This window comes from Agelaius tricolor, unplaced genomic scaffold (assembly GCF_023055355.1).
Source record: "Agelaius tricolor isolate 1412-34295 unplaced genomic scaffold, bAgeTri1.0.p SCAF_13, whole genome shotgun sequence".
Classification (NCBI taxonomy): Eukaryota; Metazoa; Chordata; class Aves; order Passeriformes; family Icteridae; genus Agelaius; species Agelaius tricolor.
The window spans coordinates 4927458-4955443 of record NW_027269273.1 but is presented as its reverse complement, the minus strand read 5'-3'; the positions used below and the strand labels follow the sequence as shown (position 1 = coordinate 4955443).

General features: G+C 48.0%; 2 protein-coding genes across 6 annotated transcripts; one reads left to right on the top strand and one right to left on the bottom strand.

Moving 5' to 3' along the window:
* Positions 1 to 239: 239 nt before the first annotated feature.
* Positions 240 to 3568, bottom strand: ZNF511 (zinc finger protein 511). Its single transcript, XM_071438544.1, has 6 exons — positions 3401 to 3568; positions 3221 to 3294; positions 2216 to 2417; positions 1995 to 2119; positions 1517 to 1702; positions 240 to 840 (listed from the first exon to the last, which is right to left on the bottom strand). The coding sequence occupies exons 1-6, from the start codon at positions 3554 to 3556 to the stop codon at positions 771 to 773; spliced, it is 813 nt and encodes a 270-aa protein (XP_071294645.1). The 5' UTR covers positions 3557 to 3568; the 3' UTR covers positions 240 to 770.
* On the top strand, positions 3429 to 27581 carry TUBGCP2 (tubulin gamma complex component 2). 5 transcript variants are annotated; one of them, XM_071438520.1, is made up of 19 exons: positions 3630 to 3690; positions 4864 to 5010; positions 6033 to 6205; positions 7509 to 7637; positions 7928 to 8107; positions 11036 to 11195; positions 11583 to 11790; positions 12374 to 12573; positions 13040 to 13229; positions 13755 to 13900; positions 14482 to 14662; positions 15571 to 15751; positions 15943 to 16115; positions 17161 to 17289; positions 17721 to 17841; positions 20229 to 20372; positions 21570 to 21698; positions 22417 to 22580; positions 27304 to 27581. In XM_071438520.1, exons 3-19 carry the CDS (start codon positions 6056 to 6058, stop codon positions 27407 to 27409), a joined length of 2691 nt encoding a protein of 896 aa, XP_071294621.1. In that variant the 5' UTR covers positions 3630 to 3690; positions 4864 to 5010; positions 6033 to 6055; the 3' UTR covers positions 27410 to 27581. The 5 variants fall into 5 exon arrangements, with proteins under 5 accessions (XP_071294622.1, XP_071294623.1, XP_071294620.1 ...); XM_071438521.1 differs by lacking the exons at positions 3630 to 3690; positions 4864 to 5010 and adding an exon at positions 3429 to 3449; XM_071438522.1 differs by lacking the exon at positions 4864 to 5010 and having other exon boundaries at positions 3623 to 3690; positions 17161 to 17175.
* The last annotated feature ends 405 nt before the right edge of the window (positions 27582 to 27986 follow it).

Sequence of the window (27986 nt, the reverse complement as noted above, 5' to 3'; positions counted from 1 at the left end):
TTGTTCCAGAAACCTCTTTTTTTTCCCTTTATGCACAATTTTTGAGTGTCAGGATTCATCAAGACTCCAAGACCAGTGGCTGTGTTTCCAGATTTTTCCAGGAGGATGAGATTACAAAGGAAGGGAAAGGCAAGAGGGAAAACAACCTCCATCCCAACCTGACTTGGGCAGCACTTACAGCAAAGAGAGGGAGGTTCATTCCACAGCTCTGGGCTTCAAAACAGCACTTGTACCCACTATGAAGCAATTTTGTAAAAATTCCTTTTATTTATTCACCTGGTTGGAAGTCACTTTATTTTAAGTCCCTGTGAAAATGCTTCTCCTGGCCCAGGCATACCTTTCAGAGCAGGTGCCAGGGTGCAGAGGAGATGGAGGAAGTCAGAACTGATGACCAATGGGGTTTTTTCCCCCCATTTTCTCTTCTCAGTGATTCCAGCTTCCATACAGTCACGTTGTCATCTTGTAACTTCTTGAATCCATTTCTTCCCCCCCAAGAGGAAAAATAAAACACCCAATCCTGTGCAGCCTCAGCTGCAGGACAGTTTCCTTAACACCTTACCACACATTCTGGGTTCCTCTTCCTCAAATCTTGAGGATTCTTAACTCAGTTGGGTGGTGCCAGTTCTGTGTGACATCAGGAACATGTGCCCAAATGCTGGCAGAGCTTTAATTGCTTTGGCTGGTTTATTCCATGGACTGGGAACTGGAAATATCCCTGGTGGCACTGGTTCCATGCCTGCTCATCTTGCACAAAGCTGCTGCACTGACCTTCAGACTTTTTTCCGTGGTCCTTTAAATCCTCGGGTGGCACCTTGTCCAAAACAAATTGTGGATGGGATCCTGGAAAGGGAGACAGGCTTTAATCCATGTGAGGATCCAGCCCTCACAGGCTCACTAGGATGCTTAATGCTCTGCAGGGCATTTTAAGCTCCCAGAATAGGAAGAGCAAGGTATGGGAGGAGCAGGACATGTAAATCACCAAATAATTTAAAGAATTAGTGAAATACTGGTTGGATTTCCTGTGTACTCTGCACATTCCTGTCCTGGAGGCCCCTTCACAAGGTTTATTACCAAATGCAACACCTGGGCAGCTGCAGTGGCTGAGAATGAGGAGCAGGAGAGCAGAGGCAGCATCCTGCAATACCTTGGGAGGAGATCAGCAGGGCAGACAAACACAGCCCTCACAGCCTGCTCCTCCTTACACCTCCTTCTTGCAAAAATGGCTTTGGAAGCACTTTTGGGATTCCTGCAGTGGTTGAGAATGAGGAGCAGGAGAGCAGAAGCAGCATCCTGCACTACTTTGGGAAGAGATCAGCTGGGCAGACAAACACAGCTCCCACAGCATACCCACGTGCTGCTCCTCCTTACACCTCCTCCTTTCAAAAATGGCTTTGGAAGCACACCTGGAATTCCTGCCTGGTTTATCTTCAGCACAGGAGCAGCCCAAGCCATGCTGCAAAGGGCTGATAAGATGGAGTGGTCCCAGCCCCTTTTGCCCTGAGGCCAAAGTACTGACCTGGATTTGTAGAGCCTTTTCTCTGGCAGAGAGGGGCCGGGGCTGGCTGCAGGCTGAGAGATCTCCATGCTCTCCTCAGGCCCTGTTTCCATGGGGTTCCCTTGGAATTGCTCTGCCATCTCCACACTCACATCCATGGGCACGCTGGTGCCCTGCTCCATGGGAGAGCTTGTGTGCTTGGAGCCACTGCAGAAATAAAAATGTGGAGCTGCCACGTGAGCCCAGAGCCAGGGAAATCAAAGGTACTTCATGAGGAAACAAGTCCATCTGGGATGAATTCCTTCCCAATATCCCTTCTCTCCCTGCCCTCTGGGAATGGGAAGCCATTCCCTGTTTTCCTGGCACCCCATTTTTTGTAAAGGCTCTCTCTCCATGTTTCCTGTAGCTCCCTCAGGCCACAGTGAGGTCACCTCAGGGCTGGACAATCCCAGTTCCCTCACACTTTCCTTGCAGGACAGGAGGAAAGTTCTGCAGTTACCTTTTCACCTTCTTGGGCCTGTCAAACCGAAAGTCAGCAGGATACAGGTGCACAGTCACCAAGTGATCCTTCCTGTCCTTGCTGCTCCTGAACTTCTCTGTGCAGCCTTCCACCAGACACTGGTACTGCAAGGCAGGGAGGAGAAAGGAAAAAAACCACATAACTGGGAAAAAAAAAACCACACACCAACCACGAGGCAAGGGCTGGCCATGGCAGCTCACCATGTTTTGCTTCTCAGCCATTATCTGGAAGAGGGAGTCGTGCCACTCCAAGATGTGGATATCCAGGAGATTCCCAGAGGGAAAGGAGCGCTTGCAGAAGGAGCAGACATTCCTGTGCAGGGTGTTGTAGTGGTGCTCGTAGCCCTCCAGCGTGTCAAACACCTGGCTGCACCCAGAGATGTGGCAGCTGAACTCGGACACCCTGCAGGGAAATCAGGATTTAAGCTAAATTAGAGCCCTGCAGGGAAATCAGGGCTTTAAGTTAAATTAGAGCCTTATTTTCAGCTGCAAACATCCCCTCTGGATGACTTTATCAGAGAATCCCAGGATGGCTTGGGTTGGATTGGACCACAAAGCTCATCTGACTCCAGCCCCTTGCCATGGGCAGGGACACCTTCCCTTACTAGACTCACACCTGCAGCCACAACACTTGTGCCATTTTTTTGTGACTAATTCTTCATATTAAATGCCAGGTGCAATGAACAAAGATCATGATGGCGCCAGCAGATGGAAACTTATTTGCCATTGGAAACTTATTAACCATTATGGCTCCAGGATCATCTAGATCATGCTCCTGTTGAAGAACAAACAAGACATTAATTAATAAATTAGCTATCTAGGCTAAAAGTTGCAGTTGTGGATGACAGCTCAGACATCCAGCACAGTCCTGCTAGGCCAGTGCTTTTTTAAGAGGCATCCAAAGGTGAACCTCACACAACACTCAAAGTACTTCCTGGCTTTTAAATACGACACCAAGACCAAGATTCTCCCCCAGGCTTGGCCTTCCTGCTTGGAAGCAGCCCAGGCGCCAGCTGCAGCAGCCCAGAGAAGCTGTGGCTGCCCAGGGATCCCTGGAAGTGCCAAGGCCAGGCTGGACAGGGCTTGGAGCAGAAGGTGTCCCTGGCCATGGCAGGGGGCGAGGAATGTGATGATCTTTAAGGATCCTTCCAACCCAAACCATTCCTTGATGCCATGACGGGCGGACTCAGAGCCCGCCTCACTTACTTGGGCCTCTCGGCCACCTCCTCGAGGCTGGTGAGGACGCCCTGCAGGTAGAGGTGCCTGTGCACGTCCCCATCCTAGGGAGGAGCAGAGAGCGGCGCTGTGCGGGCGGGCAGGGCTCAGGGCACAGCGCGAACCCTCCTGCTCCGCGCTAACAGCGGCCCCCTCACGGCCCCGCCTCACCTCCAACAGCGGGTGCTGCGGGCCGAGCTGGAGGCGGCGGGGGGTGAAGGTGAAAGGCGGCATTGGGCGGGGGGCAGGCGGGGATGAGGGGTCCTGAGGGAGCGGCGGGAGCCCCTCACGGAGCAGGAGGCGGAGGCGCGGCGGCAGCGGCAGCATGGCGGGAAAGGGGGGGGGCGGGAATGCGCGCAGTGCGCATGCGCGGGGCCGCGCTGCCAAGGTTACCGTGCCGCCCACTGCGCATGCGCGGGACGCGCTTCCCGGCGCCAGCGGCGACACTTCCGGGCGGGCAGGTAGGGATGGGATGAAATGAAATGAAATGAAATGAAATTAAATTAAATTAAATTAAAGTAAATTAATAGATAGTGTGTGATAGGGTAGAGCAGGGTATGGAGGGTGGGATGGGGCGCAGCCGAGGCGCTGTCCGGGCCTGCCGGGTCAGCCCGGTGATGGCGATCCTCCCGCTGGCTGTTCCCGTGTGCGGTTCCCCCGCAGGCCCTCAGCCGAGCCAGCCCAGCTCCTCCTCATTCCCTGACCCACCGCCACTTCAGCAGCCCGAGGGAAATCCCTGCAGCCCCAGGTGGTGGGGAAGCCGGGCCTTTAAAGAGATTTGAGCTTAGGCTGCACCAGCCTTTTCTAATGTGAGTTAGTTTTGAGTAGAGAGTTGGACCAAGGCTTGCAGGTGTGAAAAATGCATGTATTTTATGATTGGCTTTTCGCAAATATTAAAATGAATATTATATGTGTTGTGTTAGAAAGTAATGCTGTATTAATGCTCTTAAGTACTGTGTTAAATATAGTTTTAGTTTATAAAAAATGTTAAAATAGAAACAGTGCTATGTAGGATACTTCTTTTAAAGAAAGGACTCACAACGAGATAGCAGCCACAGGACACCTAAATCTTTCAGAGAGAAAGAATTTATTGCCCCATTATCATAAGAAACGAACTTCTTCCCCGAGGCGCTGTCAGGATTCAGAGGAAGAAGCTGACACTGCCCAGCCAGAATCCTGTGTTTGAATGGAATTTATGCATCATGGATGAGGTGTATGAATATGCAACAGGCTGTTGCTTTTAAGGGTTAATCCTCTGTTAATGGGTGTCCTTTTTTGGGCTTGTGCTGCCCAGAAAAGGTACCTGGACATTCGAAACTCTTTGTCTTTATTGTCTCATATTGTCCTAATTCAAATTGTCCAAATTATTATTACTCTAATTGTGTTACTAATTTTATAACCATTTTATTACTATCAAACTTTTAAAATTTTCAGAACAAGTGATTGGCGTTTTTCACACAGGGATCCCTTCCAGCCTAAGTGATTCCATGATCTTGACAAAACAAAAGTGTGTCCTTGTGCTTGATACATGGATCTGGATTGTATCTGTTTGATACAGTCTGTGCAGGGTGTCACATGAAGCTCCTTATTTATTTCCATGATTCCTGACTCAGGGTCTTGCTTCTGATTTACAGAATCACAGGATGTTCTGAGTTGGAAGGGAGCCACAAGGATCATCAAGTCCAGCTCTTAAGTGAATGGCCCATTCCAGGACTGACCTCGCAACCTGGGTGTTTTTAGCACCAGGCTCTGACCTGCTGAGCTCATCTCAAGGGTTCTGTGTCAGTATTAAAGTTATTGTTTAAGTACTCTGCAGCGTTTGAGTGAAGTTAGTAAAGTGGCAGTGGAATAGGAAGATGCCTAAAGTTGGGAAAAGCTGCTTTGTGGTGATTTCAGAAGCAGCAGCTGGGTCAGCCTGTCAGGACACCAAGCAGTGCTTCCAGCATTCCTTCTGAGTGAAAAACCCTGTGCTGGCCAACCCCAACTTAAGATTCTCCCCAGACTTAGAGTTCCTGGCTGGAGCTGTCCCAGCTGCGTCTGTGGCTCCCCTGGATCCCTGGAAGTGTCCAAGGCTGGGTTGGACAGGGCTTGGAGCAGCCTGGGACAGTGGGAGCTGTCCCTGCCCATGGCAGGGGTGGGGAACTGATGCCTTGAGAAGGCTGATCTAGAACAGAGGCCAGACAGAGCTAAAGAGTAAAGCAGAGATTTAATAAAAGGTTTCCATGGATCCACCTTGGGCAGCACAAGAGCCCAGCCAGGGCTGCACCCAAGGTGAACCAAAATGGTCACAAAATGGACACCTGGTCACGGGGTCTGTCACTTTGATCAGTTCTGCTCCATTTGCAAATTGGAGTTCATTGTCCCATTCCAGCTTTAGCCCCTGCAGTCCCATCCTGCTTGTTTTTCTCTCTTCAGCCCACGTTCTTTGTGCTCCTGGGCCTGAGATTTGGATCATTTGTCCTTGGTGCCCAGCTGGAGCAGGAATTGTTTTGTCTCCCTGCTCTATGCAGAGAGCTCACCATCCCTTAATGTGAAGCTCAGAACTACACACTAAAGCAGCACAGAATCTGAAATATAAAAGCTAAACCTGAGGCACCAGAATGAGACAGCCTTTGAGTCCCTTCCAATCCAAACCATCCTCAAACCCTGCTTGGTTTGCTTCCTCCTCCTTTGTCCCGGCCAAACATCTCCGCATTCCAGAAGCATCTCCCTGCTGGGGCTGTTTTCCCTGCTGGGGCTCTTTTCCCTGGCAGGGCTGTTTTCCCTGAGGCAGTGTGATGACCCCTGCTTCCTGTGTCCCCAGGGCTGGTGTCAGGAGCTGGGAGCATGAGCGAGTTCCGCATCCACCACGACGTGAACGAGCTGCTGAGCCTGCTGCGGGTGCACGGCGGCGAGGGCGCCGAGGTCTACATCGAGCTGCTGCAGAAGAACCGCACGCCCTACGTCACCACCAACGTCTCTGCCCACAGTGCCAAGGTCCTGCCACCTTCTGCTGGCAGGAACAGCTCCGCCCCTTGGTGTCCATCCAGGGAAAATGAGAAAAAGTTGGGCTGGTCAGATCTGGGCTGGCGGTTCTGGGAGGGAAAAGGTGGAATGGTTGAGGGAGAGGAGGAATGTTAGGATTAGGGTGTGGGAAAGTTCGAAGAAGGAGATTGTTTTGTGGGATGTTGGGAGGGAGTTGTTCCCTGAGAAGCTGTGGCTGGCCCTAGATCCTTGGAAGTGTCCAAGGTCAGGTTGGACAGGGCTTGGAGCAACCTGGGATAGTAGAAAGTGTCCCTGCCCATGGAACAGAATCACCTTAAAGTTCCCTTCCCTTCAGATTGGACAGGGCTTGGAGCCACCTGGGATAGTGGAAAGTCCCTGCCTGTGGAACAAGATGACCTTGAAGTTCCCTTCCCTTCAGATTGGACAGGGCTTGGAGCAACCTGGGATAGTAGAAAGTGTCCCTGCCTGTGGAACAAGATCACCTTGAAGTTCCCTTCCCATCCAAACCTCCCCTTGATTCCATGATTGTGGTTATTCACATTCTCTGAACAGAGAGAGAGACACATAATTCTCTCTCCCAGGATTTTTCCTGAGGAAGGCAGTGAGAAGCTCAAAGAAGAGAAAACAATTCTTATTTCTATTCACTGCTCCTGCTGTTGCACATGTGGAATGTGTTATGGAGATTGTTTACCCAAAGTGGTTTGTTAATTAGACACAGTGAAGGTTGTTTTGATTCCTTGGCCAGTTGGGTCAAAGCTGTGTCCTGATTGTCTCAGACAGTCACAGGTTTTTCTTTAGTATCTCTTTTAGTATAGTGTTCTTTAGTGTAGTATCTCTTCAGAATGTCATTTAGTACAGTATTAATGTAATACAGTATAGTTTAATAAAGCAATTGTTCAGCCTTCTGACATCATGGAGTCAGAGCATATTATTCCCTACACTGGGGTTGCTCTTCTACTATACATGATGAAATGAAAATTGTATAAAATGCAATTATATGACTAAATCATGACTTTTTTTCTTCTGAATATCTCCCAAATATTAGAGATTAAAGCCTGGCACTCGTGACCAGACTCATATACTTTTATAGCTATATAACTCATATAGCTTTAATGGCTATAAGACTGCTTTTTGTTTTCATTTTTAAAAGCAATCCACCAATCAAGCTCTAAGTGCTAGGAAGTCTCCAGCTCTGTCTGAAACTTGCCATCTTTGTAGCCTGAGCTGCGTGGTTGCTCTAATTCCATTTCATTTTAATTAGAACTCCATTTAATATTAACCTGCTGTTTTACAGGTGAAAATAGCAGAGTTTTCTCGAACTCCTGAAGATTTTTTAAAGAAGTATGATGAGCTGAAGTCTAAAAACACAAGACATCTCGATTCCTTAGTTTATCTGCTGTCCAAACTCACTGAAGACAAAGAGGTTGGTTCCTCCTTTAGCACTGGATGTTGAGGAGTAGCAGCAATGCCTTGTTTGATTTATGCTAAAGTTCAGTGAAATCTGTAGAAATCAACAAATGAGCAGTTCTAGCTTTCACTGTGTTATAAAAGCCCTGCTGAGAGTTATGCTCCTCTTGATGTAATCCACCATGACATGGAAAACTGGGACAGAGAGAACTCTGTGGTTAGATTCAGTACATGGTCATGTGCTTCTTGCTTTCTGTTGTGCTGCCCTGCATTCACAAAACCTTTTCTTTGTTTGTCTATGTACAGACACTCCACTACCTGCAGCAAAATGCAAAAGAAAGGGCGGAACTGGCAGCAAATGCAGCCACCAGCAGCAGCAGCACGAATTTTTCTATCCCCTCCTCCACTTCCAAGATGTCTCTGCAGGAGCTGGAGGAGCTGCGCAAGCAGCTGGGCAGTGTCACGGCCAGCTCCAGTGCACAGCAGGTACAAAGCCCTTCCTTCCCAAGCTCTGGGCACAAAATCTTCCCTTCTGGTAGTCAGACAGTATTAAATCTTGGTGCTGTTCCTTGTAAAAGTGGCCTTTTTCTATTCCAGTCAGTTAAGGTTACATTCTTTGAGGTTATTCTAAGGGAAAATTCACAGTTAAATTCTTCCCTGTGAGGAACCTGGCACAGGCTGCCCAGAGCAGCTGTGGGTGTTCCACCCCTGGAAGTGTCCAAGGCCAGGGATTGCAGCAACCTGGCATCATGGAAAAGACAGAAAGGAAGAGGAAAACCAGGCTTAGCAAACAGTTAAACATTTCATTAGCAGCAGTAGGTTGTGAAGTCAGAGTGCAAAAGGGCTGTTTATTACTTAAATCCCAAATTCTGTTTCCTGTCACTATTTGTATAAAAAACTGCACTGGTAGCTTCACCTGCCAAACAAGACAGGGAGGGAAAAAATATGGTGAAAAACTCATGGGTCAAGATAAGGATATTTTGGCTGCAGAAGGTAGAGGGGCAAAAGTGTATGGAGAGTTCTTTTGACAGAGGGAAAAGAGGAAAAGATGCTCAGAGGTCCATAGTGCCTTCTCATGTCTGGTCAGCAAAATCTAACTGGGGACAAGCCTCAGATCACTTCAAGCCCTCAATGGCAAGAGGGAGGTACCTCCCATGTCCCATGCTTTGGGTGTCTGGGCTTGAAGAGCTCTACATGAATGTGATGGTGGAGAAGAACTCAAATCCTAAACAAAGGGTCCAACCCCTCACCCTGTCAGCAGTGGTGAGACCAGCCTTGTCCCACATCCACTGAAATACTGCACAGACACTGGGCTTGACTCATCCAGATCCTTCACAGACAATCTGAGTCAAGTGGGTGATTTAGATCATGAAGGGAAGATGAATTTCCAGTGATATAACTGATCTTAGCAGGATTTATGTGTGAACTTGCTAAAAGAGGAAAGACCTGGAAGTGCTGTTCCCTGGGATGTGCAGTTCACAGCCAGAGGGATTGAAATGCCATCACAAGCCAAGATTTGTGTTTCCCTGCTGCTCCATTTGCAGTCTCTTCAGACTTAAAGAGCTGCAACTGTGTTAAAAGGCCCTGATGGGCTGGTGCTCAGGCCTGTTGGGTCAGTAAGGCCTGGGACAGGAGGACATTCCTTGGAAGTGTTGGGTCTATTCAGCCTGTGACCCAGCCCTTGTGTCTGTGAGGGTCACAGATGGAGCTGGAGGTGTTTCTGGAGCTCAGAGATGGGCCCTTCGTCCCCCTCCACGGATGGTGGCCCTGCCATTGCTCAAGATGACAGCTGCAGCTTCCTAAGCATGACAGTGGCAAGCTGCCACCTTGTGCCAGGGCTGTTGGGGTGCCACCTGAGGGCCATGTTCTCAGCCCTGGGAGTTTTCTCCAGGCTGTTGTTGAAGCCTGTAGTGACAGTGACCTGAATTTCGAGTTGCAGAGAGAAGGTGATTCATGCCCCTGAGGCCTGTGCTTTGTCACCAGTGCCACAAGTGCTGTGCCATCTGCCCTAGGATTGCTTGGCACTGACAGAGAGGTGATCATGCAGGGGTTGGAGTTACTGCTTGGACCAGTTTTGCCCCAGGATTCATGGAGGTGGGCAAAGTGTTCCCTTTCAGGTGAATGTGTCCTTTATAGCCAAAATGTTGACTTTTTTTGACTTCTGCCAGTTAACAAAGTCACACTAGAGCTGGTTGAACTGCAACAGAAGTGCCCTTCTTACAGAATAAACATATAGAATAAATATAGTGCCTCTTGTTACAGAATAAAATCAGAGTCATCAAATCCAACCCTGGATTGAATAGCACCATGCCCACTAAACCATGTCCCCAGCTGCCATTTCTGCTCATGTTTTGAACACTTCCAGAGGTGGTGACACCACCATTTCCCTGGGGAGCTTGTTCCAATGATTAACCACTCTCTCAGTGAAGAAAGTTTTCTTGCTTGCCATTTGGGAAGACCCACTGGTGGCTGCCCTTCTCCCAAGCAGAACACATTCACACAGCCAGCTGAGGTTTGCAGTTTAACGTGGGGTTTAGCCATCCTTTGAATTGTTGGCACCTTGCTTGATGCTTCCTATTTCTCCACATGAAATTCCCAGTTCTGTTAGGGGAGCAGAGGAAATCGAGGTCCTTTCAGCAGATCACCCACACATGATGTAAATAAGAAAGTAAAATGAGCCTGTGCATGTCCCTTTTCTCACACACACACACACATCTGTGGAGTTTCAGCAATGGCCTTCACCAGCCCTGGGTTTGTGCACTTGGGGCTCCAAATGTTCACGTGGGTTGTGCATCTCACAAGCTTCCCCAGCTGATGATTGATCTTGCACTCCATTTATTTTAGTGTCAGAGCTGGGGGTGGAGAGTCTTTCAGTCTTCAAGAGCTCACTTCCTTCGCCAACTCCCACTCAGAGCAAAAAACTCCATCATTTTCCAGCTCTCTGTGGGTGGATTTGTCTGGGTTGCATTTGGCATTGAGTTCAGAGGTGTTCAGTGCCCCTGGAACAGGATGCTGGTGCTTCTGGAAGGAGTTTGCTGCTTTCATGTGGTGCTCTCTCCAAACCAGCAACCACTGCCTGCTGCTTGTGCATGTCCCCATTCTGCTTCCCTGGGTGTGCCCCAGCACCCAAGCCAATGAGGACAGATGCAGAAAGGCATTATTTGATGTACCCCCACATAAAAAGGTTAAATATATTAAAAAATAAGCATTTTTTTAGCAATGGGGCAAATAGACTAGGTGGCACTGGGAAATTAAAACCTACACAATGCTACTGAAATACCAGCTACTCTGCTTTCTGTTCTCAAGTGCATCAATTGGTTTGCAGTCAATTTCTCCTTGAAATTAAATATTTCTTGGACTTCTGAAAGTCTCCTGGTTTTTTCCTTTCTTCCCCTCTCTCTCTTTCTCCAACAGCCTCTTGAGCTTACACGAAAAATCCTCCGGGATAAGCAGAACAAGAAGAATTCTGGTCAGCCCATTCCAGTATTTCCATCCTGGGTGTATGAGAGACCTGCACTTATTGGGGATTTCTTAATTGGCACCAGCCTAAGCACTGACACAACAGTACCAATAGGTATGTGAAACACAGGGAAAATTGCATTCATTTGTAGTGTTTCGTTCTCATTCAGAAATGCTGTTCTGATGTTCACACTCAGCAAAACTTGGCTCTTGCACTTCTTTTCTTTGGGCTGTTTTCTGGGTATTGGAATATTTTGGTGGCAGGGAGGTTGGGGAAGTTGTTGGTGTGGGAAGTAACTGGGCACTTTTGGGTGGGAGGATCGGCAGCAGGAGCTGTGGCTGCTGTTCTCTTGGCCACAGGTGCTGGATGTCTGATCCTGCCTGCTGGATATGGGTAGCAATGAGCAAAGCATTCTATTCTCCAGGAAAGCAAAGTACAAGGCTGAAAGAGGTGGATGATGGCACATTGTGTCCCCTTTTTTTGTCTCCTCTTTGGGAACAGGCACTTTGCCACTGGCCTCCCAGGAATCCATGATTGTGGAGGACTTGCTGTACGTGCTGATTGGTGTGGATGGAAGGTACATCACAGCACAGGCCCTGGTGGGCAGGCAGAACAGAGCCTTCTCACTTGATCCAAACCTGGATTTGTCCATCAAGGAGTTGGTGACCAGGATTCTTCCTGTGGCTGCCAGTTACTCTGCTGTCACCAGGTACTGAGCTGGGTTTTGTCAGGGAAGGAGGACTTCCCTCCTGTGAGAATGGAGAATCTGCCATTGTGCAGGTGTTAACTTCCATGCTTAATTTCAGCTACAGGGGTGTAAAATAAGTGACAATTTATTTGGGTCAGTTTTAGCTTTGCTGGGTTTTTCTTCTGTGCTGCCAGTTCACTTTTTCATTCACACAGCTTTGTTCTTTCCAGTCTTGGCTTTTGTAACTTTGAGTAAAATGCAGTTAGATATATCTACCTTCTCTTCCCACTGTGCTATGATTTTCTCCATATTTCCTGCTTTTTGCTCCTCTCTGGGCATGCAGGACTGAGAGAACCTTTGTGTGCTGGTTCCACTTTCTACACAGTGCTTTTATAAATGGTTCTAATCCCCTTGTGGCTGGAGAGGAAACATCTTCCCACAGCTTTCCCTTCTAGGTAGTGTGAGATGGGAAATAAGGGAAGGGACTGGTGTGCTTCCCAGCATGGGATCTACTGGTGTGCCTGCACAGTGTCCTGAAGGCAGAGCTTCCTGAAAATCACACAAATTGCATTGCCTGACAGAGTTTTCATTTTGTTTTTTACAGGTTTATAGAGGAGAAGTCCTCCTTTGAGTATGGACAGGTAAATCATGCTCTGGCTGCAGCCATGAGGACTCTCATCAAGGAATACATGATATTAATTACCCAGCTGGAGCATCTTCAGAGGCAGGGCCTTCTGTCACTGCAGAAGCTGTGGTTTTACATCCAGCCCACAATGAGGACCCTGGAGATTCTGGCTTCACTGGGTAAATTTCCAAAATACAATCCTTACAAGCTGTGAGAGCTGCAGGGTAGCCAAGCAGGCAGGGCATGTCCCATTTGGATTTCCTGTTTTATTAAAGAAGAAAGCCCAGGGGAATTGTACTTGTGAGGGCACTGCACTTCTTCTGGAGAAGAGCACTCAGCTTCTAGGGCTGAATGTGCCTTTGGAGCTGTCAGGAGGCACCTCAGTGCCCTTTGCCTACACAGCCCTTGCCCTTCCCATCAGCTGTATCCAGCACTGCTGCCTCTCCTCAGCTCCTTTCCAGGCTCCTCTCCAGCTCTGTGTGGGTACAATCCCTGGAAGTTCCTAGTCCAGCCCCTTGCTTACAGCTACACAGGCAGCTCAGGGGGCCATGTCCAATCTGGGGACCATTTTGGGTTTTATTTCAGGACTTTTCAGCTTGTAAGTGTCTTATATTGTTGGTTTGTTGTTTTTTTTTTTAATTCCAGCTACTTCTGTGGATAAGGGTGAGTGTATGGGAGGATCAACCCTGAGCTTGCTCCATGACAAGACTTTCAATTACACAGGGGACAGCCAGGCCCAGGAGCTGTGCCTGTATTTAACCAAGGCAGCCAGCGTGCCTTACTTTGAAATCCTGGAAAAGTGGATATATAGAGGCATCATTAATGATCCATACAGGTAAAGAACAGTAAAAAGTGAAATGAAATGCAAAACTTCAGAAATACTGACCTGTTTTGTCAAGTCTGTGTCGCCTGGGGGCCTGAAACAACCCTCTTGGAAGTTTTTTTGGCTTTTGTAGAGTCATTTAAAGCATTTTGCTGTATTTGATAGTTTATGCAGCATTTCTCTTTCCCACATTTTCAGAATCCTAAGGTGAGGGCAAAGCTGAAGGTAAAATATCTGAAACTAATGCATTTGTGCTGGTGACAAAGGTGTTTCCTCATCCCTGCACTGACAAACAGATAATGTTTAGCCTTGGTTTATGAACCAATAAAATTAAAATTCTGTTTCTCATTGCAGATCATCAGAGACACTGCATAGTGCTTTTCCTTTTGCTTCACAAACAGACAGATTTCAGTTCTTGATTGGATGTGTCCTCATGAGACCTTATTTCTGATAGATCACATTACCAGTTTGCAGGTCAAAACCAGTAATCCTCATTGTGCCACTTCCTGCCCCTAAACATCTGCTTTAACTGTTCAGTGAGTTCATGGTGGAGGAGCACGAGCTGCAGAAGGAGAAGATTCAGGAGGACTATAATGACAAGTACTGGGATCAGAGATACACTGTTGTCCAGCAGCAGATCCCCTCCTTCCTGCAGAAAATGGCTGACAAAATCCTAAGCACAGGTGGGTGCTTCTGCTGTGACAGGAGCCTTGAGACAAGCTGCTCTTGTGTGGAGAGAAGGGAAATGTCACCATGCCTTGCCACTTCATGGGGTTGTCCTGCTGAATTGAGAGCAATAGAAGAGTCAGATTTAAAAAGAACCCCAAACCCTATAAATGAAACAGCACAGCAGCAAGGGGAGATGTCTGTCTCACTGCTGTTTTGTGGGTGGATTTTCTAGCTGGATGGAGCTGGGCAGCTGAGGTTTGACTATCTGAGTGTTAATTTAAGCATTCAACCTCTTATCCTTCTACAAAGCCCTCCAAAATTGACTTCAGAAAAAGAGTTTCAGGCTACCTGCAGAGATGTTTTGTCACCACTGGGAAACAAAACCATTTCTAAATCTCCTTAAATGTGATACCAGGTGCCTGTTTTAAAATTCTGTATCATCTTTTGAAAGGTGCCTAAATCCTTTCCAACTTTCAGCACAACACAGTATAAACATTTCTCAGCACATCTTCCTCTTGAAGGGAGTGGTGTGGAAGTTTACCTGATGGCTGTACAGCAGGTATGAATATGGAACATTCTTTCTTTTTCATTTCAGGGAAATATTTAAATGTTGTGAGGGAATGTGGGCGAGATGTCACCTGCCCTGTGGCCAAAGAGGTCATCTACACTTTAAAGGAGAGAGCCTATGTGGAACAAATAGAAAAAGCATATAACTATGCCAGCAAAGTTCTTCTGGACTTCCTGATGGAGGAGAAAGAGCTGGTGGCTCACCTAAGGTTGGATTTATTTTACTGAATGCATGATAAATAGATTGGTTCTGCTAAGGGACATAAATTTTTGAAGTTAGCTCTGTTCTCTTGGGGTATTACCAAAGTGTTCTCTCTATTTCCATTTAGAAAGGTTGACCTAAAAAATAAGAGTTGGGTTTTTTCCCTGAAGAGGGGGGAAAAAAAAGTCTAAAATGATAGAAATGTTGAGTAGGAAAGATGTTGGGGGGTCTCTGGTCCAACTTCCTTGGAAGGCTGTTGCCAAAACTAGGTCAGGGCTTTGTCTAGCCCAGATCAGGAGTCTGGAGCCACCCTGTGATATGGCTGTGCTCCTATTTTTGTTCCAAAGCCTGCAGTTATCATGTGTGATCTCTTGGTTAATCTTCAGGCTCACCTCAGAACTGCTCCCAAGCTCCATGCCCACCATAGGGAACTCCCCCTGGTGCCAGGTGAAAATCAAAGTTTCTGTGTCCTGTTACAGCACAAGTCTGCTGGATTTTAAAAAATCAGCACAGATGTTTGTTCATTGAGAGGAGTGCAGGATTCTGCTCAGAATTGGCAGCTGCCCCTTGGCTGGAGCAGACCTGGGAGCTGTTCAGGACAGCAGTAGGAGCCTGCACCCAGCACATCCAGGAGTTTTGGGTTTTTTTCATTTTTCTAGACAAAAAAACCAACAGCAGCAGCCCTGATCTGATTGCACAGAAGTGTCCTGACTGAGGAGGTAGGGAGGAGGAGACATCCATAAAGGACTAGTCTCCAAACTGGTTATTTATGGCTGTGTGTGTGCTCTCCAGAAAGAGAAACATTTTGTGATCAAACCCCACAGGCTCATTGAATTGATCGCATTTGTTCCTTTAGGTTTGATATGGATTAACTTTAAGAAAAATCATCAATTGTCCCTTCATTTTCTTGAGCAGATCTATAAAACACTATTTCCTGATGGATCAAGGGGACTTTTTTGTTCACTTCATGGATCTGACAGAGGAGGAACTGAAGAAGCCTGTGGATGACATCATAACAACGAGGCTGGAGGCTCTGCTGGAATTAGCCCTGAGAATGAGCACAGCCAACACTGATCCCTTCAAGGATGATTTAAAGGTGAGAATGGGTGGAAGCAGAAGATAAGCTGACTTTGAGCAGCAGGCCTGGGAGGTCTGTGTGCCTGTGAGAACCTGCTGCTTCCTAGGTTGGTGTGACAGCAGTGACTCTGACCTTGGGCACCTTGTTGCTGTTCCACAGCAGCTCTGGGTGTCCTGGGGCTTCATTTTTTCCCTGCTCTTCCCTTACAGATTGACTTGATGCCCCATGACCTCATCACACAGCTGCTGAGGGTGTTGGCCATAGAAACAAAGCAGGAGAAAGCCATCATCAGTGCAGAGCCCACAGAGCTCACCCTCAGTGGCCTGGAGGCCTTTTCCTTCGACTACATTGTGAAGTGGCCTCTGTCCCTCATCATAAACAGGTAAGGCATCAGTCCGCTGAGGGAAAAACAGGCTTGTACTCTCCCAAGAGGCTTTCCATGCAAGAATCAAACATCCCTCAAAGCTGGAGAGCAGAAGAAAACACATTTTCTGGTGTCTCTGGTTGCAAACTCAAGGAATTCAGGCTATTGCTACTCTAACTGGCTATTTTGCATTTAACTGAGTTTTTAGGGTCCAAATAGAATTCTGTAGGAATTTGCTTCTTGTTTCCCTGGAGTAACACTGCTGTGAGCCACAAGCAAATGGGACAAGCAGCATTGAGTGAGCAGAGTGGCAGATTTCAAATTGCTGAATTCCAGCAATTAACTCCTCCCTTAATTTCCCCTCTAAAAATTCCATTGAATTGGTGAGACTTTCCCAACGACGCGACGCTTTTGGAATTCTGTCTCTTCCTTCCCAACAGAGTGTGTTAGCTCTGCTGGTAGCTATGGAAGTGAAAATAGGATTTGGTAAGGTTTCCTGAACTGTATCGACTGGAGCTCTGCAGACACCTACGCCCAAGTGTCTGAGCACAGACCTGAATCCAGTCCCAGAGCTATAAATAAGCAGCCCCATCTGCTTGTGACAGTGCATTGCTGCTGGGGTAATGCTGCCTGGAGCTTGGTTACAGCTTTTCCTCCCCTTTTTGGGAAAATCTGGCTAAATTCTTGGGTGAATTCTAAAATCCTGGTGAATTCTTGGGTGACCATCTTAGCCTTAGCTTGGTGGGTACAAGAACACAGTGTCTAGCCCTCCCTCCTAGCCCATGTGAGTGACCCCTGCCTGGAACTCGAGGGAATTAGGGAGGCTGGTGCTGTACCCACTGGCAGGAAATATGGAGGAGGGTCTCCTTGGAGAGGAATTCTTTGGGGTGGTTGCAAATGTGGCTCTCTTGCTTCGGTTCAGTGCAGATCCGTGTGTGTCTGAAGGCGTGAGGAACATATTGTGTAAAGTCTCTTTACCTCTGAGCAGCCTCAGCCTTCACAGCTTGGTCTGTCAATCAGAGCAGGACTTCAAAATCTGGATGGGCTTCTCCTTTCTTTCCAGGAAAGCACTGACAAGGTACCAGATGCTTTTCAGACACATGTTCTACTGCAAGCACGTGGAAAGGCAGCTGTGCAATGTTTGGATCAGCAATAAGACAGCCAAGCAATTCTCCCTGCATTCAGCTAAGTGGTACAGCCTTATTTTGTTGTTGTTTTTTCAGTTTTAGGTCTCCTTCTTGCTAATTAGATACCTCATGATATAGCTCAGACAATACTGAGCTGAAAAAGATCCTTTAAAATGTCTTACAGGCTCAGAAACATCAACTTGTAACATTTTAGGTTTCACTCAGTAGTTTTTTGTAAAGTTGCTTTAATATTTCATATCAAAATGTTAGTTTTATATGAGCACGTATTTAAAGCCTATGCCAGGTTCAAAACTCTGACTCTACTAATTGAAAAATACTCGGAGCTGGTTTGCAGCGACTATAATCCCTCTCACACTGCAGCAAGCCATTTGCTAGGACAGAAATATCTAGCTCTGTGCTTGGCTGTGCAAGGCTGGTGCTAGTTCTCCGTGGCATTTGCTAACTCTGAGCTGTGTGGGTGTGATTTCTCCCCTAGGTTTGCTGGTGCTTTCACACTGCGGCAGCGGATGCTGAATTTTGTGCAGAATATCCAGTATTACATGATGTTTGAAGTGATGGAGCCAACATGGCACATCCTGGAGAAGAACCTGAAGCTGGTGAGTGAAGTTGGAATGGAAATCTTAACAAATGGAAGGCCTAATTTCAGTAGCTGCAGCTGTCTGTTGATTTTGTTGGAGGCATTTAAATATCTGGGAGCTGCTGTTCCTGCCACATTGCAGAGTGCTGCTGTTCTGCACCACCTTTCTGCTTGATTAGTCATACATCCCTTTCCTGTGCTGCATCCTCCTGTCTCACTCTGCTCCCTGTTATGTAAAGGCAGGTTCTGCTCAACATTCCCATACACAGGAGAAAGGGATCTGTGCAAAAGGAAGGTGGATGCAGAGTGCAAAGGTCATAAACCAGTCCAGGCATCTCCAGCTGATTCCTTGGCTGAGTTACTGTACTCCTAGAAATAGAGCCTGTGCTTTCCCTGCCATGAAACTGCCAAGGACTGGCATGCAGGGAATGTTTGGTTTAAAAAAGGCCATTATTGTTATTATTATTGTTATTATTCCCTCTGGTATTCACCCTGTGATCAAACACTTCTGCCTTGTGCATAGTTTCCTCTTACACCCTGAAAAACACTCCCCTGAGCTACCAAACCACCCAACACCCCTGCAATCAGCTCTCTTGGCAGCTCTTGTGGATCTTCAGCATCATCTGATCCTGCCTTAGTTCTTCCTGTGCCCTCAAGAGTTTTTTGGGGTCAGCCAGCCAACATTTTGATGCCCTGTCATGTTTTTTTCCTGGAGAATTCACAGGAGGGAGCAGGTCTAGGGTTGTGAGTATCTCTGCACATTCTTGGCAAGAACTTCTGAATGAAAAGGGTTCATATGTCAAGCTCCTGGATAATCTGGGAATTGTACTTATTTCTTAATTTTGTTGCAAGTTTAGGTTTGCAAAATATATCATTCAGTTGACTTTACTTGCATGGAGGCTGTTGTTGAAGTTATCCTGTCCCTCTTTTCTCCTTTAATTTATATTTTAGGGAGGAAAAGGATGATCCTCGCTGGTCTCATGTAGTGCATTTTATTTGTCACACTTCTCTCTTCCTAAAGAGAGGTGCTCTCTTCCTAAAATTGTGGCTGGGATCTTCATCTTCATAACATCACTGTCTTCATCAACACAACTTCCTCATCATCTTCATTAGAAAGCTGCACTTGTCCCTGTTCTGCAGTAGCTTAAAGGGATGTGGTGTGGGTTCCAAAATGCAGAGAATTCTCAGAACTTTGGGCTTCTAAACTAAAGCTTAGAGTTAAACACAGGACTTGATCTGTGACCTTGGAAAAGGCTTCCAAACTTAGGTGCTAGAAGCGAGAATGTGGATTTATGGTTTAAAGCAGAGACATGTTGAGCTAAGAAGAGGAAAGTTTAGAGTTTTAGAGTTTAAGATATAGAAAAAATAAAAGTGGTTACAAGGATAAACAAAAAGTTTAAAATGCAGTGCTGTAGGTTTGTGTGTCATAACATGATTGCCTAAGAAAGCTGTAGCATGAGTCCTTAAGACAAAAAATTTAAAGAGTGGGTCAAAAACATAAATATCTTTGTTAGCAGTGTTTTATTGGTCAATAAATCTTTAAAAGATCTTGTAACTAGGGGTCTTGTAACCTTCTAAACCATACAATAAAGATGTGAGCAAAACTCACACTTCCTACCTATGTAGAAAATAAGAAAAATAAACCACATCATCTGAAAACTCAGAAATTCAAAATTCATTCAAAATTCCTTCCAAAATCCCCAAAGTGTGGGAGGGGTTCCCTGCACTGATCCTGCTGGAGCAGTGTGGATGCTGTGGTAATTTGAGTCCTGTGGTTCTTTGCTCAGCTTGATTTGTGTTCTGAGCTTCAGCACTGTGCAGAGTGAGAGGGAGTTTCAATCTCTCATTTAAACTCAAGACTGAAACAGCCTGTTGGAGTAGGACAGGATGGACAAAAATCTTACTGAATCCTCCCAACACTGCATGTCCCAGTTCCTTATTAGCTCCTAAAGCATATTTCTGAATAGCCTGTATGTTTTAATGGTAAGTTTACTGACATTTAAGATTTATTATCATTAAGATTTGTTTTTCCCTTTTGCTCTTGTTTCCGCTGACTTTACTGAGGTTGTGAAGGTGGGAGCGGCCATGACAAGCAGATTTAAAAACAAACAAAATACAAGTTCATAAAGCAGATAACTCCATCCTTCCCGGGGAGGGCTTGGGTGATCAAAGCCAGCATGATCTGTGGGCAGTGGTGTGACAGATCAAAGGTATAAAGCCTGTGAGGGGCTGTTGAAGGCAGCAATGCAGATGCAGTCTCCATCTCTGGGTGTTTCTGGGAGCTGCAGCAGGAGTTCCTCACTCTGAGAGGTCCCTGGCAGAGGCAGGGTGCTGGGCTGCAGCTTTGGGGCACAGCAGCACAGCAGCCCTGGTGTGGTTTGTCATTGTGGGGCTGTCCTGTCACAGGCATCCAACATTGACGATGTCCTGAGCCACCACACCAGCTTCCTGGACAACTGCCTGAAGGACTGCATGCTCACCAACCCAGAGCTGCTCAAGATCTTCTCCAAGCTGATGTCTGTGTGTGTCATGTTCACCAACTGCATGCAGGTGTGTGCAGCCTCCCCGGGGCACTGCCAGCCCTGGCAGTCCCTCTGCCAGCCCCACCTGGACTTGTCTCTGTTCCTCCTATCAGCAGCTTTAGGGCTTGAGGGCTCACACCTCTCCCAAGTGGTTTCTGTGGCTTCTTACTCCACAAAATCCTCCTTTCTCCATGTTGAGATCAGGTTCATATGGACCAAATTCCCTCTGTTGAGGTGTCAGTTGTAGTGCTCTGTAGAGGTGTCTCTTGAGGGTGAGGTGAGGGGTGCATTGCAGCCAGCATCAGGGAGCCCACAGCTTTTCTAAACACACTTTCCAGTGGCTGTAGGGAGATCTGTGTGCCAGCATTGACTTGGTTTGAAAGACAGGTGTCTGCTAAGGAAGGCAGGAGCCTCTCTTGAAATGGAAAATGGAAACCCCCTCCCTCTGAATTATTATAATTTTGAAATTAAGGGGCTCTCAGGCAAAGATAGGGGAATGGGAATAACAGTTCTTTACTAGGAAAATTAAAATACAAATGCAATAGTGCAAACAAAAAAACCCTGCCAGAGTCAGAACCTGACCTGACCCCGTGTGGGTCCCACCCCATGGGGGCTCAGCCCTCCTGCAGTGCCAGCTGTGGCTCTGCTGGAGCAGGGATCCTGCACAAGGGGGGAGTTTTCCTCTGCAGCTCCAGGGCTGCTGCAGATGGGCCTGGGCTCCCTCTGGCAATGCAGGGCAGCAGAAGCTGCTCCTCTGGCAATGCACTGGGCAAAGGCTGCTGGGGTGTCCCAAAGCTCAGATTGGATCCAGGTAGGAATGCTTGGCTCCTCCCCTGGGCGGAGCATCTCCCCATGGGATGATGGGATTGGATCAGCCATGCAGGGACACTCACTGGCCATGGACAGAGATAATTAATAATTAATGGCCCATGAACAGAAGATAATTAATAATTAATGGCCCAGGAACAGCAGAGATCTCCTGGAGGGAGGATTGGTTGTGGAAAAGATAAAGAAAACTGCCCAATGAACAGAAGAGAACTGCCCCAGCTCTGACAGATAGGAATAGAATCCACACCCCCATTTCCAGCCTCAGACCAGCATGCTGAGTTCAGACTCACAGTTAGTTTATCTGGGCATTGGGGTGGGCACAACTGAGCTTTGTGCTGTGCCACAAAGGAAGAAATAATGAGCTGTAACTGTGTCCCCAACGCTGTCCCCTTGCCAGAGGTTTACCCAGAGCATGAAGCTGGACAATGAGATGGAGAGGCTCACCCTGGAGCATGGCACCATGCTGGGCCCTCCCACCGAGGAGGAGCGTGCTGAGGAGGCTGCCAAGAAGAAGCTGACCAACAAGGTGGGACACTCTGGCCAGGGTGGCCACTTGCAGGTAGCCCTTCCTGGTTTCTAGACCACCTCTGGCCTCAAAACCACAACTTTTGTGGAATTGTGGGCAGTGTGGGGTGCTGCTGGAGTTCTCAAAGTCTGCTTTGAAGACCCTGTCTCCCACAGCAGTCCCTGCACTGGTTTTTGAGTTTCACTTGTGTTTTCAGCTGTGCAGAGCCACATGCAGGCTTTATGAAATGCCAGCACTTCACCATTCCCAGAGTGTGAGCAGGGCTCTTTGCAGTCCATGGCTTTCATACCTGGGGGATCTGTCTTGTCCATATTTCTCTGTCTGGATGCACAGGGGATTGCTCTGTGGCTAGCAGATCCTGCTGTCCCTCTGGAAGCCCCTCTGGCACACATCTGCATCAGCACTGCAGTCCCAGAGCTCCAGAGGTCACAGCCTGTCTTAGGCAGCACACGTTTTCTGCCTGCTGGCTTTTCCTCCTGCTTGAAAATGAGCAATGGCAGCATTTATCTGTGGATAACTCAGCTGGGATCTGCTCTGGGCTTCTCCCAGGCTGGGCACAGCAGGGCTTTTAGCTACCAAGGACTTTGAAAGGTTTATTTCAGAGTGAAGTTTGCTGGCAGTGGTTTTGGGTGGCTTAGGGGATGGAGGGAATAACTGCAGCCCCTTGGCAAGTGCAGATCAGCACACACATGGGGCCACTCTGCCTTTGTCTTGGCAGCTTTTAGCAGAGCATGCTGACAGCCTGCACCTCACATCTGGCTTTGAAGCCACCATCAACAAGTTTGACAGCAATTTCTCCACACATCTGCTGGACCTGCTGGACAAGCTGAGCGTGTACAGCACCAATGACTGTGAGCACAGCATGCTCAACATCATCTACAGGTGAGCCAGGCCTTCTCTCTCTGTGACTTCCCCTCCCCAGGTCCCAGGTTCAGCTCAGGAAATGCTCATTATAGCTGAGAAATGTGTTTATTTAGGAGCTCTGAGCAACCTGGGCTAGAGGAAGATGTTCCTGCCCATGGAAAGGGGTTGGAATGAGATGGGCTTTGAGGTGCCTTCCAACCCAGACCATACTGCTTTGCACTTCAACCCTAGGCTTTTGGAAAACCCCAAAACATTCATTTGAATTGTGTGGAATTTGGCCATTAATATTGTACATGCAGTGTTAGTTTTCCTGGAGATTGTCTCACTGTGGAGACAGTGAATAAATAATTTCCAAATACAGGGTAAGCATTCCAAGATGAGAAAATCACACAAAGGTTTGATCATAAAGTGTCTATTTTAAGTTCCCATATTGCATTTATTTAAGTAAGCAGCTTCTTGGAAATCAAAATTTCTTCAGAAATACATAAAAGTCAGGTACACAGGATGAGGGGAGAGAGAGAGCAGATGGAAGTTTTGCTGCTGGGTGTTGCTTTTTCAAGAAAAAACCCCCCTGGAAGTTCTGTTCCCTGTCCATCTGCACTGGATGTCTTTTATGGGTGGCTGATACCCCCACAGCTCTGCTGAGATGTGCTACACCTGAAAGCAGAGAGAGGGGAAATGTTTCACAAATGTTTTTTAAGGAGATTGTTGTCCCCTCCTGGTGCTGTTTCTGACAGCATCTGTCAGGGCTGTCAGGATTCCTGGTACTTTGCAAACACTTGTTAGGTGAAGTATTCCCCCAGGAGGCTGTGCTTCCACTTGTCCTTCTCTTCTGGAAACTTCTTGTCCAGGTTTGCACAGCCCCTGACAGTGCCCCAGGGCTGCTCGGTGTTCTGGGCTGTCCTGCTGCCATCCCTGTCAGGGGAGCAGCTCCCAGCCACCAGAGCTGCCCCTGTGGGTGCTGCTGAGTCCATGAAGTGGGAATGTAGGTGAGGAGCCCTTCTCCACAGCCCTAAGAACTCTGGCTGCCTCCAGCTCTGAAGTGGCCAGAGTCAGAGTTCTTCTCCTCATCTTGGAATTTCTCCAAAAAACTCTTTGTGTGGCTGTGGTGTTGTTCCTTTCAGGACTAACCAGGGCAGCCAAGTCTCTGCAGGACCTTTTGGGAGAGACTGGTGTGGCTTCTCAACATTTTATGTCACCCTTCATCTGCCTGGAGATCCCAGTTCATCATCATCAGGCTGCTGCAGGTTCCAGGCAGGATCCAGCTGTAGGAAAGGCTGGCAGGATTAAGCTGTCCCTGTTCCCTGGTTCCATCACTGCCTTGTGTCACAGGAGCATCCAGCTTGGGGCTAGATTCAGGGATTGGGACCACAGGCAGTGGAATCACCCTGGCAGGAGCATTCACTGCTCCTTAGTGCTCCAGCTCTTCTCCTTTGTCCTTTTTTTAACATTTTTCCCATCTCCAGTACAAGTTTTAACAGGGACTTGTTCATGTTCATGACTTCTCCATCCAGGAGATCTTGATGGCAGCTCACCCCATGATCCCAGGGCACAGGGGACTGGCCAACACAGTGCTGAGGACCAAATTACCAACTCTGCCATGGTGGCAATGTCACCCTGTGCCAGGACAGTGGGACAGGCTGGTGCTGCACCCCACAGCTGGCTGTGTGTCCTGCCCAGGGTGCCACAGCCCCACTGGGGGGGCAGCTGGGGCCAGCAGGTGACTCCTGAGCTGTGAAACCTCTGCAGCTGCTTCTCCCAAACACAGAGAGGTTGGGGTTTTGCAACCAGCACTTCCTGCTTCAGGGGAAAGGAGAAGTGTGATGGTGCAGATGGTGCAGTGCTGCTGTCCATGGTGTGTGCTGTGCACAGTGACCCAGCTGCTCTCAGAGGAGAGTCTGGCTGCTTTGCCCTCCCTTTATTCCCATGGCTCTGTCATTATGCCACCAGGGCTGTCACCACTGTCAAGTCCCCCCCTAGGCTGGACTCTCTGGGACCACTTGAGTCTTCAGCAAGACATTGGAGCTACTGGACCTTTCCTGCCAGCCCAGATGTGCCCATTTCCTCAGCAGAAATTCTGGGTGTGAACAGCCCCTGGGACCTTTCCTGCCAGCCCAGATGTGCCCATTTCCTCAGCAGAAATCCTGGGTGTGAGCAGCCCATGGGACCTTTCCTGCCAACCCAGATGTGCCCATTTCCTCAGCAGAAATCCTGGGTGTGAGCAGCCCATGGGACCTTTCCAATCCCTGCTCAGGGCTGCAGAAAGGGTGGGAGCCCCACAGTGAATGCCCAGAGGTGACATTTAGCTCCCATTCAGGTTGGAGGGATTGTTGGCTCCAGGCCTGGGCTCTATGGCAACAGGAACCTGAGAAGCAGAGTGGAGACAGTTGCCATCTGAAATAACATATTTGAGAGAGTTTATAAGGAAGAGTTTGTAAGACATACCATACTTTTCTTCTAATTTATAACCTTTTTTATGGGACTGCTTTCCAACAGGGATCATCAACATGTCAGATAAATAACAAAATTCACAGTTCTGGTACTTGCTCATCATCATTTACTTGATCCTGGTTAACACTTATTCATTTTGTGGTACTGAGTAACTGAGACATTTTATTTGTGGCATCAAACAACAGGAGATGGAGATGCAGAGGGTTTCCTTCAGAGGTCACAGGTGACAGGTCTCTGCTGTGCCCAAGTCCTGCTCAGTGTGTCATAGATTAGAATCAGAAAATCTCCTGAGGTGCAAGGGATCCAACAAGGATCATGCAGACACCCCAACAATCCCACCCTGGAGCAGTGTCCAAGCTCTCCTGGAGCTCTGGCAGCCTCAGGGCTGTGCCCATTCCCTGGGCAGCCTGGGCAGTGCCAGCACCCTCTGGGGAAGAACCTTGCCCTGAAATCCAAACCCAACCTCCCTTGGCCCTGATCTCCAACCTAAATCTCCAGCCATTCCCCTGGCAGTGCAGGAACTCTCCAGTCACTCCAACACATCTCAGGAGTGAAAAGGAGTAGAACCACAGTGGAGAGGGCTTTGTCAGCAGGATTAGTTGAGTCCTCATTCTGAGAAATCTTACACATCAGGGTGGTTATCAGCATCCTTCCCTTACCAGGAGGAAGCTGAGCCCAGAGTAGGTCACCAGGATGTGAAGTGGTGCAAACCCCACCACAAAACAAGAAACTGCCACGTAAGCACATGCTGAGGGAGCACCACACAGATTCTGAAGAAATGGTTATCAGGGATCACTTGAAACTAAAAACAGCTGAAAGGGAGGCCAAGCAAAATCTGTCAGTCACTGAGCTGGGCATGAAGCAGCTTTAGAAATGGAGCAGGTCCTCAGAGCAGCAAGTCCTGGCCTTGTGTTTGAACCAAAACTTGCCCAGTGCTCTCACCTCAGGTTTCCCTGGTTCAACTCCTCGGGGATGAAGGCAATGTAAAGCTTTTCAGCCAGGAGAGAGCAACAGATAAATTCCATCTGTCGAGGCTCTGTTTTCTGCAGGCACCAAAAAATGTCAAGGAACAATTTGTTGCCGTTTGTGTGAGGTTGTTAAGCAACATGAAACTCAAATATTATGCCCATTCAGTTGGTACTGGAGCAGCCTAATTTGAGAAAGGGAGAGAGTAACTTTTGTGTGATTCATGGGCTTGCACTGCCTGCCTGCTCAGTGATCCAGGGCACATGAGCTGCACAGGCTGTGGGTGCTCTGGGATCTGCCATGGGAAGGTGGCAGCAGGCTTGGGGCTGGGTGGCATCACTCTGGATTATCAGGGAGCTGTGGTTGTGCTGGTACCCCTGGTGTTGAGTGCTTTGGAGAGGCTTTTCCAAGTGTCACTTGTGGCTGAGCATCTTCTGGCCAGTTGCTGGTGTTGGTGAGTTGTGGATCTGTGGGAAGCATCCTGGTGTTAGCCAGGGGATGGTGGGCATGGGAACCTCAGCATTTCCTGGTGCTGGGTGCATTTCCTGTGGGAGTTAATGCCAGAGGTCAGTGCTGCTGAACTCTGGGGTTTCAGCAGTGCTGGGGAGGGCTGGGAAGGTGCAGACACTGAGCAACCCTTGTCCACACAAGACACCTCTGTGTGGTCTGCAGAGGAGCTGTGAGCATTTGGTCTTTCCCAATGTATTTGGGACAGATTCCTGATGCATTTCCCTGTCAAGGCAAGGCACAGAGCAGGTGTCACCACACCCATGGCACAGCACACACATCCCATGCAGGGACAGGGCTCCCTGTTGTCACCATGATGTTTTCTGAAAAATCTCCTGAGAAGTTGAGAAGCCTCAGAAAAGAAATGTAAACAATAATTATCTGATTGCTTGGAATGTGGTTTGGAGGTTGCTTGCCAACAGGTGCATCTTTGATTGATTCCATGTGAATTTTTTTAACTTAATGACCAATCCCAGTCCAGCTGTGTTGGGGACTCTGGTCAGTCAGTTTTTATTGTTCATTCTTTTCTAGCCTTCTGTCTGGATTCTTTCTCTTTCTTTAGTGTAGTTTTAGTAGATAATTTTATTTTAATATAATATAAGATAAGATAATATTATAAAATAATAAATCAGCCTTCTGAGAGCTTGGAGTCAATTCTCACCTCTCACCTCATCCTGGGGACCTCGCAACACCGCAGCAATTGGTGACAACAATTGTTACAACCCCACAGCAAGGGGTGAGCAGCAGCACCCTGTGGGTGTCCTGGGGGAGGTTCCTGCTGCCACCTGCCCTGCCCCAGGTGTGTTCTGTCCCTCAGGTTGGACTTCAATGGTTTCTACACGGAGCGCCTGGAGCACATGTCAGCCGAGCGCAGCCGGAGGGCGCCGCCGCTGCTGCCCCGCCTGGCCGTGCCTGCCCAGTGAGCCCCTGCCCACCCTGCCACAAGCCAGCCTTCACTCTGCTGACATGTTTGTAATGTTTCAGGCTTTTTTTTTGCTTTTTGGTTTGTTTTTTTGGGTTTTTTTTTTACTGTGTTGTACAATGATGTGTTTGTGTGTTGTAAAATAAATTAAATAACAACAACAAGAAAAAAAATCAGGGTTGTTTTGTCTGTTAATAGAACTTAAGGTGCAAATTATTGTGGATGCTCCATCCCTGGGAGTGCCCAAGGCCAGGTTGGACAGGGCTTGGAGCAGCCTGGGATAGAGGAAGGTGTCCCTGCTCATGCCATGGGATGATCTTTAAGTTCCTTTCCAACCCCAAGCCCGCAGCAAGGGAGTTCCAGAGAATCTGAGTATTGCCTGAGGCGGTTTGAGAGCAGCTGCATGGAGGGAGGAAGAGAAATGTCTCCCAGGAGCAAGGGGTAACCAAGACCAGGGACACAGCGGCCTTGGGGACAGGAGTGGGAACCTGGGGATGTGTGTGAGGGCTGTGGGCACAGGACTGAGTGCTCCTGTCCCTCCTCTCCCTCACTGCTCCTGTGCAGGGACCTCCAGAGCT

Excerpts from the sequence above, each read along its gene's own strand:
- ZNF511 (XM_071438544.1), bottom strand. The coding sequence starts at position 3,556 with ATGCTGCCGCTGCCGCCGCGCCTCCGCCTCCTGCTCCGTGAGGGGCTC. Across the intron at positions 1,703-1,994 it reads AGGCCCAAGAAGGTGAAAAG|TGGCTCCAAGCACACAAGCT; the intron begins GTAACTGCAGAA and ends TTATTTCTGCAG. Across the intron at positions 841-1,516 it reads AAAAGGCTCTACAAATCCAG|GATCCCATCCACAATTTGTT; the intron begins GTCAGTACTTTG and ends CTCCCTTTCCAG.
- TUBGCP2 (XM_071438521.1), top strand. The coding sequence starts at position 6,056 with ATGAGCGAGTTCCGCATCCACCACGACGTGAACGAGCTGCTGAGCCTG. Across the intron at positions 11,791-12,373 it reads AGTTACTCTGCTGTCACCAG|GTTTATAGAGGAGAAGTCCT; the intron begins GTACTGAGCTGG and ends TGTTTTTTACAG. Across the intron at positions 12,574-13,039 it reads GGAGATTCTGGCTTCACTGG|CTACTTCTGTGGATAAGGGT; the intron begins GTAAATTTCCAA and ends TTTTAATTCCAG.